Source organism: Euprymna scolopes, chromosome 7 (assembly GCF_053919585.1).
Source record: "Euprymna scolopes isolate OS-2025 chromosome 7, ASM5391958v1, whole genome shotgun sequence".
Classification (NCBI taxonomy): domain Eukaryota; kingdom Metazoa; phylum Mollusca; class Cephalopoda; order Sepiida; family Sepiolidae; genus Euprymna; species Euprymna scolopes.
This window is the reverse complement of record NC_136488.1, coordinates 148,693,241-148,706,974: the sequence shown is the minus strand read 5'-3', so window position 1 is coordinate 148,706,974 and position 13,734 is coordinate 148,693,241. Positions and strand designations below refer to the sequence as shown.

The 13,734-nt window shown below is 35.8% G+C and overlaps 1 protein-coding gene across 1 annotated transcript in view; it reads right to left on the bottom strand.

The window, feature by feature from the left end:
* The window catches only part of LOC145280048 (uncharacterized), a 158,086-nt gene that overhangs the window by 69,899 nt on the left and 74,453 nt on the right, over positions 1 to 13,734 (bottom strand). The window contains exons 10-12 of the mRNA XM_080131729.1: positions 10,538 to 10,804; positions 7,539 to 7,715; positions 5,186 to 5,406 (exon numbers count right to left, since the gene is read on the bottom strand). Coding sequence (XP_079987855.1) covers positions 5,186 to 5,406; positions 7,539 to 7,715; positions 10,538 to 10,804 — 665 coding nt within the window. The remainder of the gene's footprint in view (positions 1 to 5,185; positions 5,407 to 7,538; positions 7,716 to 10,537; positions 10,805 to 13,734) is intronic.

Below are 13,734 nucleotides of genomic sequence, written 5' to 3'. Positions count from 1 at the left end.
TGTGTATAAATCCCAAGAGCAATAGCAGCCTTCTATCATTTCTGAAAGTTAGACAATGTTCAACAAGCGAGATTAGAGATGTGCCACTGTACAACCCATACTCTCTACCGATCCAACTTATGATAACAGCATTATTGCCAGCACTCTTAAAATGCCTTGCTACAAATAACAGAGACGTGCCTAGGGTGATAAAAACAAAGCTTCTGGCCACGGTTATGGTCTTGGGTGTGGTTTCAAGTGAGGGCCACATTATGTCACCTCATATCTTCGAAGTCGGCTTGAAAGTCAACACCAAAATGTACTTGGATGTGCTTAAGACTGTGAGAATCCCCTGGTGCAATCAGGTGGCCGCTGAGAGACCCTAAATGTGGCAGTAGGACTCTGTGCCAGCCCACAAGTCCAAAGAGACCCAGGCTTGGTTTCAGAAAGAGCACCATGACTTTGTACCTTTCTCTCCCTGGCCACACCTCCTCCCTGACTTGAACCCACTGAACTACTCCATTTGTTCATATGGCAAGAACATCACCAGCATGACCACTCATAACACCAAAGCTAGTCTAATCACTGCCATCCGCCGAGTATTCACTGAGCTCCCACCGGCGCCTATTGAAAAGGCATGCTCCCAATTCTGTATAGAGGTGGTGATGGAGGCTGAAGGCGGCTACATTGAATAGATGTCAGCTCTACTATATAATCAAGTTACCTGAATTGATTTTTTCGATAAAAGTTTTAAAATAAAGCTGCAGTGTTGTTTTCTTTAGCGCGACAAATTTATCATTCTACCCTGTATATTAAGGTGTGCTATTTATATATATATATATATATTTATCATTTCACCCTGTATGTTTGATACTATTACTCTCGCTTCCATCTCTCCCACTCTCTCCTTCTGTTTATTAACAGTCTAAGATAATAAGGAAAGTAAATCTCTATTTCTATTATTATATAAAAGGAACTTGTGTGTGTGTGTGTGTGTGTGTGTGTGTGTGTGTGTGTGTGTGTGTGTGTGTCTGTGTGTGTCTGTGTGTGTGTGTGTGTGTGTGTGTGACAGAGAGAGAGAGAGAGAGAGAGAGAGAGAGAGAGAGAGAGAGTTCCCTATGAACTCCGAAATGGCGGAGTCGATTTTTATGAAATTTCATACAAATGTACTTCATGTATCTGACAGTGTTCTTTTTTAGATAAGTTTTGTACTGGAATGTCTTTGATAAGTATCAATAATCATCGACAATTGAAAAAAATCCAATTAAAGAATGAACAGGCGATTTTGACCAAAGTTAACACCTTACACAGCCTAACATCACAAGTGCATTTGAGAAGTTTTATTACCACACAAGCAGAAAGGCTCAGGTATATAAAATCACCAATGGGTTTTTTTTATATGGCAGGAGTGCGTTCAAAATGAATGTTTCTGTTTAAAGCACAATTGAAACATAATACTTGACTTTTTCATTTTAAACTTTAATTCAAGCAATTATCACCACACAAGCAGAAAGGCCAAGCATAAAATCAACAGTAGTTTTTTTGATAGGACAGGGACGCATTTGAAATAAATGTTTCTGTTTAGACCACAACTGAACCATGATATTTGACTTTTGCATTTTAAACTTTAAGTCAAGCTATTATACATGTAAAGCTTCCTCCCAGTGCACCACGATATATATATATATTTCTGCCCACGATATATATATATATATATATATTTCTGCACCACGATATATATATATATTTCTGCCTTTGGATTATTATGGACCATCTTCTTCCAATTACGGGATTTCCTTGGATTTTACTTGTACAAATGGAAATTCTTTTAACTTTCTTGAAGTTTTACATTTGGATTTTACCGTCACTGGATTTTTTTTATCTTCCACCAGACTATCCATTCATGTGTAATCACCTTTTTCTTTACCATATTCCCTCTGCTTAACTTATTTTGTTTTCAAGTAAGATCTTTGACTTACTTGTTGTTTCATCAAATACTTCTGCATGCCAAATCCGATCCCGCATTTTGCTAATTCCTACCCTCTGATGAGAAGGAGAGTATTTCTTCGAAACTCCGCGGATTAAAGACTATCCATTTATCTAGTGTTTCCTTTTCAGATTAAATATGTTTTTAACTCATTTCAAACATTTCAAAGTGTTTTTTAACATATTTTATGAACTGTTTGCTCATATATATATATATATATATATATATATATATATATATATATATAATCTTTCGCTTTCTCTCCCTCTTAACTCTGGGTTAAACAATATTACTGCCTGTGGTGATATTTCATTTTTATTTTTCATGGACTATTCTAATTGTTTTCTTTCCTTTGCTTATTACTTTTACGAAAAACGGTTTCATGCCATAAAACGAACAAGACAAGCCTATTATTGCTTTTCGGCATAAAATAATCCAAAATAAGTTGATGTGCTTTAAAGCAGGTGATACAAGCTTGTTATTCCTTTCAACATTAAATGACTCAAAATTCTCTAACATCAGGGGTCTACGTTCCAACCTTCCAGAGGTTGAAATCCAATTATAGGAGACCAAACCAGACCTATACTTCCTAAGCGAAACTAACTCAGATTGTTCACAAACCCACCCATGTGCCCGACACTGATCACCACTATGCAAGTCTCCTGAACCTTTTTCTCACAACTTGCCCTGAGCTATGCTCATCTTCCGTTTTGTCCTCACTGGGATTTTCTGACCACTCGGTTGACTCCATTAAGATAAAAACAAAATGTAATAAGTCCTCTGACATACCTCTCCATCGTACAGTATATTGATATTCTATGGCTGACTCGGATAGCTTTCATACATTTATATCAAATCTACCTCTACATTCCATATTTAAAAAGAATGTGCCCTCCATACCATAGTAACAGACCTGACGAAATAGTTAATTGTAAGTATAGACCATTTCATACCCTCCAAAAACTTCCAGCAAAAATCTAACAGCCAGTCTTGGTTCTCTTCAGACTGTACTGCTGCCATTATGCACAAAAATCACTTTTTCCATTGCTTAATAAAGTAATAGATGTACTGAGACTAAAGCCGCTTTTAGGACTGCCAGCAACCACTGTAAAAGAGTAATAAAGAATGCAAGAGAGTTGTATGCTAAGTCCGTCAAGTCGAAAGTAGCTGAGCAGCAGCTTAGTTCCCACCAATTTGGCAAATAATAAATAGGGTCCTGAATAGAAGTGTGTGCTCTATTCCAACCCTCATCAATGGACCTGAGGTAATCTTGTCAGCATCGGACAAAGCCAAACTCTTTGCCAAAAACTTTGCAGCTAATTCTACCCTATCCTATCAGGGTCGCCAACTCCCCATATTTCCTCCTGTGTCTGAAAACACGCCAATGCAACATACAAATAACTGTGCGTGATGTTACCAAGCTAATCAAAAATCTCGATTCCAGTAAAGCTATTGGCCCCAATAGTATTCCTATTGTAGTGCTCAAAAAGCTTCAACCAGAACTAGCTCCCATACTTACAAAGCTGTTTAAGCGTTGTCTTAAGGAGAATTGCTTCCCAACACCTTGGAAAATCTCATCAGTATGTCTCATATTTAAAAATTCATCTCCCTCTCAATACAGACCAATCAGTCTCTTGTGCGTCATGAGTAAGTTATTGGAATCTGTGTTAAATAGAGAAGTAGTCAACCACCTCAGCAAAAATCAGTAACATGCAATATGGTTTCTATTCTGCTAAATCTACAGCAGATGTGCTTACAGTTATATCTCATAGGATTATCGAATCTCTTGACAGAGACTTCCTTTCTGGGGCAATTGCTCTTGACATATCAAAGGTGTTTGATAGGGTATAGCATAAAGGTCTACTCCACAAAATCTCCAGCTACGGTATAGCTGGAAATGTCTTTTCAATTATTAAATCATTTCTCTTTGATAGATTCATAACAGTAGTGGTTGATGGAAAGAAATCAGAAGCTCACAGTATTAATGCTGGAGTCCCTCAGGGATCCATCTTGAGCCCAACTCTTTTCCTGATCTACATCAATGATCTCCCAAATCACATCCTAAGATCATTCGTAGATACTTATGCTGATGACACTACCATTTATAGGAACACTTCAAAGGCCATAAACAACCAAGTTCTTTCTGATTCTCTCTCCTCTGATATTGATCATGTGGTGTAATGGGGAAAGAGGTGGCTGATTAATTTTAATGCATATAAAGCCAACCTTTCCATCATCGATGCTCTGATCCCTGTCTGGCATCAATTGAAATAAATGGCTCTCGTCTTGGGGAGGCTCCATGTTTTGACAAGCTTCTGGGTTTGATCTTTACTCCTGATCTGAGATGGAACATGCACATCAAATCCGTTGCTAAGGTTGCAAGGAAAATAGAGAAATCATTCTATCGCTCCAGTAAATATCTCACCGCTGATGCAATTCTCTACCTGTATAAGAGCCAAGTATGTCCAAGGATGGAGTACTGTTGCCACATCTGGGCAGGAGCTGCTCGAAGCAGCTTATCCTGCCTTGACAGAGTTCAAAATAGACTTTGTAACTTAGTGGGGATGCCCTTTTCTCTTTCCTGCAACCGCTTTCCCACAGAAGAGGCGTTGCGAGCCTGTCTCTGTTTTATCGTTATTTTCATGGCAAGTGCTCGGCTAAGCTCCAATCTATAGTCCCCCAGTGCTGACTTTCATAAAAACACTCGTCTAGCTGAAACCACTATCAATAATTTCTCCCACTCTTTATTTGTAGCTAAACCTAAACGTAGATTCCATGAACAAAGCTTCTTTCTTAGAACTGCACGCCTGTGGAACTCTGTTCTGTTTTCCAGCTTTCCGACTGACTACAATATAGTTGTCTTCAAGTCCAACATGAACAAATTCTTAACGAGCCATTCCCTTAAGTAATTCAATTTACCAAATTTCCACTATTAACGATTACTTTTTTTACGATTTTTTTTTACCACTGTACACTCATTAACCTTTATCCTCAAGTGGCCTCCAGGCCTTGATAAGTGGTGACTCATTTATAAAAAAAAAAAAACAATGGCTTGATATGCTGCAAAGCGGGCAAGAAAAGCCTATTATTGCTTCTCAGTATTAAATCACTCCAAATGGGTTTATGTGCTGTAAAATATCATTGCTGGTATTACTTTTCGGCATTAAATAACACAATACATAAAAAAAAAGTTGTTTCTTCATACGAATAAATACTTACATTTTTTTCAGAGGATAGAAAACAGATTTTGCAATCTCACTCATGTATTTGTAGACGAAAGCGCTGGCGTATTCAGGAGCAGATCTCTGCTGGGTGAGAAGGAGACCCAAAATCATGCTTTCAGAAAGATCATATTTTGTCAGGAGTAAGAAAATCTTGGTACGAAGGACCTGGCTTTCACTCATGTTTGTGTACACATTAAATATTGGCCTCAGGATTTTCTGCAAAGAATAAAAAAGAAAACCAAATCAAATATTTGTATTACGAATTCCATTCTATTTTATAGCAAAAACAGGGTTCACCCATGAATGGAGTATTGTTGCCACATCTGGGCTGATGCATCTGCCACTAGTCTGCCGCTCCTAGACCGAGTTCAAAAAAAAGAGTCAGCAACCTAATAGGTTCGAACTATGAACTAAATTCCAACCTCTGTCTCGTCGCCAAAACGTGACATCCTCGTGCCTGTTTTACGAGTATTTCAATTGGAAGTGCTCTAACAAACTCCGGACACTAGTACCCCCATCGACGACAATACCCTCGACAAACCCAAGCAGCAAAATTCCACCACTACATTGCTGTAAAGCCTTCTACCTGAATAGCTTTTTCCTTGAACTGCTTCACTTTGGTCCCTGCTTCCCTGACTATACTGACATGCAGAAATTTAAATGTAATGTGAATAGATATCTTGCTGCCAAATTCCATAAATAGCATCCCTGCAAATCTGGTCCCAAACAGTAGCCCCTCACGACTAAGTGGCTTTGTGCCTTGTGTAGGGTAAAATGACAATAAAAATTTAAAAAAAAAAAAGGAGAGAACACAATTAGCTTAAAGAATACCGAGTTCAAACCCTCTAGATCTATTGTTATCATTTAAGCAATCGTGTCATTGGGAAAGGTATGAACCCGTTAGTTATTCCCATCCATGCTATGGATTTGTGTTCGTTTGATCATATAAAATGAATTGCTTACAATAGTTATTGTATTTTGCCATGAAATAAGTCCCAAAGGGGTTGATGTGCCGTAACAGACAATACAAGCCTTTTAACAGTAAATATAAGGTTGTGTCATGAAATAGGCAAGGCTTGCCATTTATTGGATTTCATTCATCAACCACTAGTCTCTCCATCTTGGACAAGATCCAAAAAAAGAGTTTCCAACCTAATAAGTCCCGCTCTATCAACCAAACTCCAACCTCTGTCCCATCACTGCAATGTTGTTCTGACGAATTCGTAGCACTTGTGCACCGTTCCTCAACTAACTTGACAAGCAGCAAAATCTCACCCTTTCATTATAGAGGTCTCCAGATGATAGAAAGCTTTCTATTCTAATAGTTTCTTCGCTCAAACTGCTAAACTTTGGAATTCCGTCCCGGTCTCCTGCCTCCCTGACTGTACTGACAAGCAGAAATTTAAATATGTGAACAGACATTTCGCTGCTCAACTCCCCATATAATGTCCTTGTAGATATGGTTCTAAATAGTAGTCCCTTACGCCCAAGTGGCAATGTGCTTTATTTGAGGTGAATAAGAATACAAGTTTTAAAAAAGATAACATATTTTCAGTTTCAGTTTCTTTGTCATTTAGTTTCATTGGAAATAAAGCAAAACAGAAGAGATGGTGTAATGGATCCAGATGCTAATGGGCTAACTATATTCTGTCAATGAAATATATGACATAACCAAATGATATACCAGATGGGTGATCATTAGGGCTAGGACAACAGCATATTCTTTTCATTGTTTTGACTCTCGAGTGTGTAGCCATTAATATCTTATATGCTTTTATATAGAGTGATGTGGTTCTTGGTTGATTAACTGTGTCTAACTGTGTCGGATATATACTCGAGAGTCAAAACAATGAAAAGAATATGCTATTGTCATAGCCCTAGTGATCGTTAATGAATACCAAGTACTGTATGTGGGAGGACGACCACAACTACATACAGAAAAAATAAAAATAAAACATCTCCAAAACCTTTAAGGCTTTCGTTCTGGCTTGAGAGACAATGGCTACCCCCTGTAAGAGTGTCTGCATACGTAAATAATTGTGCAATTCCCAACCACACATTTCCTAAGTCGGCACTGCTTCATTAGCAGTGCCAAGAAGAAATCCAGGACGACTGGAAACAATGACAAAAGAGCACATACAGTACATTTTTTTTTCATAGGCATCACCACTTATCAAGGCTAAGAGGCCACTCGAGGATAAGGGTTAAAGAGTGTGCAGTAGAAATTGGACAATATAGTAATCGTTAATAATGGAAATTTGGTAAATTTGTTAACTTATATGGAACGGTTCATCAAAAACTTGTTTACGTTAGACTTGAAATCAAAATGAAATCAAAAATACACTAACCATATCGAAAGAGTGTGAGTCCATTTTTCTCAAAGCATCAACAGCGGCTATACGAATTACTTCGGAATATGAAGTAGTGACCAACTTAAGGAGATCATCAATGGTCTTGTTGTATCCCATGTTACCGATGGCTTTCAAAGAATGGAGAGGATCCATTTGCATTTGAGACCTCAATGCCTGAAAGAAATTTGATTAAAACCAAAATTAGAATCTTTTGTGATACAACATTAAGAGATTAAAATAAATTAAAAAATAAAAATGAAACCGAAATCAAAACTCTGCTATAATTATTTATCTATATATTAATACGTTACATATGTCAGTCACTGGGGGATCCTATTTATTAAAAAGAAAGATAGAAGGCGATAACATGCTACAAACATTAAATTAATATATAGATATGTTAATTTAATGTTCGTAGTATGTTATCACATTCTATCCTCCTTTTTGATAAATAGGATCTCCCGATCACTGAAGATGCAATGTAAAACAAAAATATTTAAATAAAAATAAATGATGTCGGTTTTGGGCTGTACGTGAAACCTTCTTGGTCTTCTGGTTAGAATGCAATATTAGTATCTGTTCTGTCTAAAGATGGTATAATGATATCATGGGGTTCTCTTTCGTGATAGGCGTTGATACTAGTGTTGGGACGATTAATTGGAATCGGGAATCGGAGAAATCGAAAGATTTGGGGGTATTGGAATTGGTATCGGAATCGGAAAAATTGATTCCTATTTTCCGATGTCAAAACGATTCTTTAAACGGTCTTTTCTCTTTGATTTTGTTTAAACCAAAATCTTCCATTGCTGGTAATAATGATAAAATAATAAATAATTATTGATTTTAAAATACCAGTAAAGCTAAAATCGATAGATCATCCTCTGGTAGTGTATTTTGACGTTTAGGAAGATATCTGCATATTTAACGTGTGTTTTTATGAAAATAAAGGGAAATAACAATCTTATAGTTAAATAATTAGAGATTTATAAAGAATCGGAATTGGAATCGGTAATTGTATTAGAATTGGGAATTTAGCACAGAATCGGTAATTGTATCGGAATCAGGAAAATATTGGAATTGTCCCATCACTAGTTAATACAATGGAAATATATTACAGACTCCTATAAGTATATTGGAAATCAACCGTAATAATCAGATATATTCTGACACTACATTAACCAGATTACTTAAATAAATACTTTTACAGTTTTAACAAAAAGTCTACAATAGCCTTTTGGCCAAGATCAAAGTGTAGTAGCTGTTCTTCAGATGCGGCACTTCCATTTCTCGTTCTCTTTCAGTGGAGGAGAAATCCTTCGCGACTGAAACAATTTTTATTTTTGTACCTTTTCTCCACGTTAAAAAACGACCCTGGTGTCTAACTCTGTCCCGTGGGAAGGCATTGTAAATAGATACAATAATATCAGAGTGTCTACATTCGTGCTGAACGTCCATAGAATGCCCACCAATAATATATTACATATGAAAGATGCCGCTGTGGAATTTCCACAAGTCCCGCTGGTATACATAAAATGTCAGTCAGATTTTCAAAGTCAGACCTAAATAGCAATTCATTTCACAAATCACTATTTGTTTTGCCTACTGTACTTTTTCTGTTAGTTTTCCCCATTTATGTTATTGGCACGAACATAGTTCATTTGCTGCTCATGCAGAATTCAACCTACTTAAAGAACAGAAATATACAGAAAAATATTTATAATATGCGTACACGTCACAAAACGAAAATATCATATTCCAAAAATCACATAAACTGATCAAGTAGTTTTTTTTTTCTTTAACTAAGAAAATCCAATTTTATGAGGAAAAGAGTATGGCATGTCTCGTTTCACTATCTTTAAAATTCATTGCTGGTTACCCCCCCCCTTCTCGCCTTCTTAACAACCTCTCCAGAAACAGAAATCAAAATCAGCCTTGTAATAGCTACGATTAATAGTAAATCGCTAAAAATCGTAAAAAGTGATTCCTAAATATAAAAAAAAAAAAAAATGAATCGATCAATTTACAAAATTTTTGGAATATGAAATTTTCATTCCCTGACGGGGACGTACACGATAAAGAGTATTCTGTATTTTCTTTTTTTTTTTCTTTTTTTTTTTTATTTAAGTTGGACCAGCAGACGGATGGAGGGAGGGGCGAAAATTCAACAGCAATCTCATCCCCCAAACTATTGTAAATGGCACATTGCTGGTTGTGGCTGTTTGCATCAATGGAACACCATATACAGTTCTGGTGGATACTGGATGCATGCCGTCACTAGTTTGCAAGTTGTGTTATAAGGAATGGACACGGAAAGTGACTCCTATGCTCACACTAGATGGAAGCACATTTCATTGCTGTGGAATCAGAGTGGTGCAAATTAACATTGGTGCAAAGCTTGGTATTATTATAGAAGTTTTAGTTGTGAATCGAGACCAATTTGGATTTGATTTTTTGTTTGGGCTGGATGCAATCAAGCAGCTGGGAGGAGTAGCTGTGACTAGTGCTGGTGAGGTAACATTTCCACAATTCAACAAACTAAATTTTGTTGCCATCACCATTACTGAGTCTGATTTCATCATAGAGTATGAAAAAAAAAACACTCGGAAATGGACTGCATTCTTGATATATAAATCTGGCCCCTAATTCACAGTAGCCTATTACGTCTCAGTGGCATTAAAAAAAATCTTCAAGTGCATCTAATCGAGCCCAGGAATCTTTTTTATGCTAAATTTGGGGATTTGTATGGAATTCGGGACAATTTTTGTATTTAATTCACAGGTATACCGTACTATCATTTTGTCAGCCATGACCAAGTAGAAGCCTAAAGTAATTTGTAATTGTATTCTAAGTATTACTGGTGGAGATTGCACTTTCCATCTGCATAAGACTATCAATTAGAACTGATTATCACCCAGCACTTATATCCGTTGTACTACGAGTTCTTGCAGACAATAAATTAACTTATTGGAAAAAAATGTACTTTATAGAACACTTACTTCACTGACATTATCCAAGCATGTTGTAAGTTTCACCAATTTTCTCTGTACTTTTACTGTTTCAATGTTCCAGTATTTTTTAATGTCCTGCAGTTTCTCTGGGTAATCAACCATGTCTACTTCAGCTTTTTCCATAAGCATGTTACCAGCGATCCATTCTTTATCAGTTTTGTGATAAGCGACAACAAATTTGTTGGCATAAGCACCGATGTTCAAAATAAGATGACGTCTTTCATCGTCAGGCATCCTTCCAGTCTTAATAAGGCTCTAAAAATAAAGAAGAAGAAAAAATTAAACAAATTTAGTTATTGACTTTACATGCAGACAAATAATAATAATAATAATAATAATAATAATAATAATAATAATAATAATGAAAACTGAAACTGTATAATTGTAAGATACCGCCCCCCACCTTTGTGTGTGTGTGTGTGTGTGTGTGTCATTTATACAGTCTAATAGAGTTATTTCCCTTGTCTTAATAATAAAAAATCGAAAAGTAAAAATTACAAATTAAATTAATAATAATGATAAAAATCCTTGAATGAGGAGATTAATACACACGACCTACAGCCACACAGTGGACATGCAGAAAATGCTACAGATGTAAAACTTAAATAAGTATCACATGGAATCATGAAACTGGAACTGTATATTTATAAGTTAACCCCTACCTTCTCTCGATTGTGTGCGTGTGTGTGTGTGTGTGTGTGTGTGTGTGTGACCAAAAACTGATGCCACACTAAATAAGCGAGGAGGGTCAATAAGGATGGAAAGACCAAGGAGAGAAAGCACTAGCCAGACCTCCGCTGAATGAGTGCAAAGAGGACGGACCTTGAGAAGGCTTTTTGCCACCCAAATTCCAGTGAAGACCAATGGTTGCTGCCAACAAGAAATCAATGGTAAATGGCTGTTATGATAACGCAAATCCATCTGCAATGGTTATCGCTTCAGGTAAAGCATGAAGCCACTTGATGTAAGGAGTTAAAAAATACTTCAAGGTCAAAACTTGCTAATGATAAGTGTTAGATGGAATCGATTCTAAACTAGAAAACAGCAGTTCTTCCCTCTTTGTCAGAAACATCACTCATGGAATGTAAGAACTAAAGGAAAAAATATTGGAAGCGAGAATTACAAGGCTGTCGAAAGTAAACCCATATCCACTTTATTACAGTAATTTTAAAAAAGAAAAAGTGTTATGTTGGATTTTTTTTTTTTTTTCGATAAAATGGCTGTTTTCAATGCCAATATGTTATATCATCATGAGTTCTAATCTCATAATAGTCAATTGTGTATTTTACAAGGGTCGTTCCAAAATTAAAGCTTCCTATTTTTTAACTCCAAAACTAAAATGTTGCAGAAGTACAAAGATGGTGTGTTACCATTAAAACGAGCCGCCTTTCATGCTTCAGACGTTATTTTTCTACATAGTTACCATCATTCTAAATGCATTTTTGCCAGATTCTTTTGATGATTACGTCATAAGAGTCCGGAGCGCTCTTTGTCACTCACATCTCTGTCGCCATTTTGAGATCGACAACTCCATCTATCTCCTTTGTATATTGTATGTTTTAATAATTAGCTCTGAAATTTTTTATGGAAATTAGTAATAGAATTGTGTTAAGTATTCTATTTAGAAATATTATATAAAGTTGATTTATTTAATTTAATTTTTATAAGACATAAAGAAATCAGCAAATATATATATATATATATTCTCCTGAATCGGTATTGTTAAGTCCAGTGGCAAGAAGAAGTTCAGGAAGACTGGAAACAATGCAGAGATGAGCAGAGAGCACATGCAGCACCTGGAAGTCCGAAATGGTCACTCATTTAGTACTGACCAGGTTCAACATTGCTTAACTTCGGTGAGTCAACATGATTATGCCATATATATTTTTTCATTGTTGTTCAGATGATATAATAAAGTTATGTATAACTTTTATTCCTTATCTTTTATTTTAATTATATATATATATATTTTGAGAAAAATAGAAAAACCGAATGAAATTATTAAAATAATCAACGTTTCGTCCTTATTTCAGAGGACATCTTCAGGATAATTGAAGTAAAATTGCAAGAAAAGTCAATTAAAATCAATAGAAAAAGATTTCGAAACTTTTAATAAATCCGTAAAGAAACTTATTGGAAATGATAAAAAATGGATAAATAACATAGAATACCACCCCACTATTCCTATATTATACGGCCTCCCAAAAATACATAAAGAGAACGTCCCTATGAGACCTATAGTATCTAACATTGGAAGCGTCACCCATAAATTAGCACGAGCTATTGCCCAAATTTTAACTCCACTAATGGGCACCATCAGCACTTCACATATCAAAAACTCTGGTGACCTCCTAAATAGAATAAAAAATATGGACATACAAAATAAAACCATGCATAGTTTAGACATAATTTCCCTCTACACCAATATTCCAATCAAAAAATGCCTTAATCTACTCCACAAGCACTTAATCAAAATTAAAGCCGACCTACCTTTTTCCTCAGATACACTAATACAAATCATAAAACTCATCACTGATAGAACCTACTTTCAGTTTAATAATTCTTACTACAGACAGAAATTTGGACTCCCTATGGGTAACCCCCTTAGTGGTGTACTAGCCTGCTTATTCTTAGAATTCTTAAAAACCAACTCTTTTAAACACAGACTTCCTAAAAACTCCACATATTTTAGATATATAGATGACATTCTTATTTTTCTCCCTAAAAACACACAAATAGAACAAATTAGAAATAAATTAAATTCAGTGGAACCATCTATAAAATTTACACATGAATCCGAACAAGACCACTCCCTAGTTTTTCTAGACATACTCCTCATCAGATCAGAAACCGATCTGAGTTTCAAAGTACATAGAAAGACCACACACAAAAACGATTATATTCATTACTACTCGCACCACAATGATAAAATAAAGACTGACATGATTATTGGTTTTTTCTTGCGTACCTTTAGAATATGCAGTCCCCAATATCTTAATGATGAATGTCAATATATTACGAATGTTTTAAGAAAACTACAGTATCCATCCTATTTCATTTCTTACGCAAAGAAAAAAGCTACGAAAATACACTATAACATAAACACACAGAAAAATAAAACAAATACCTCACTATTAAACAGACATCTTTTCATTCCCACCTACACCAAAAATACAAAAATCTAC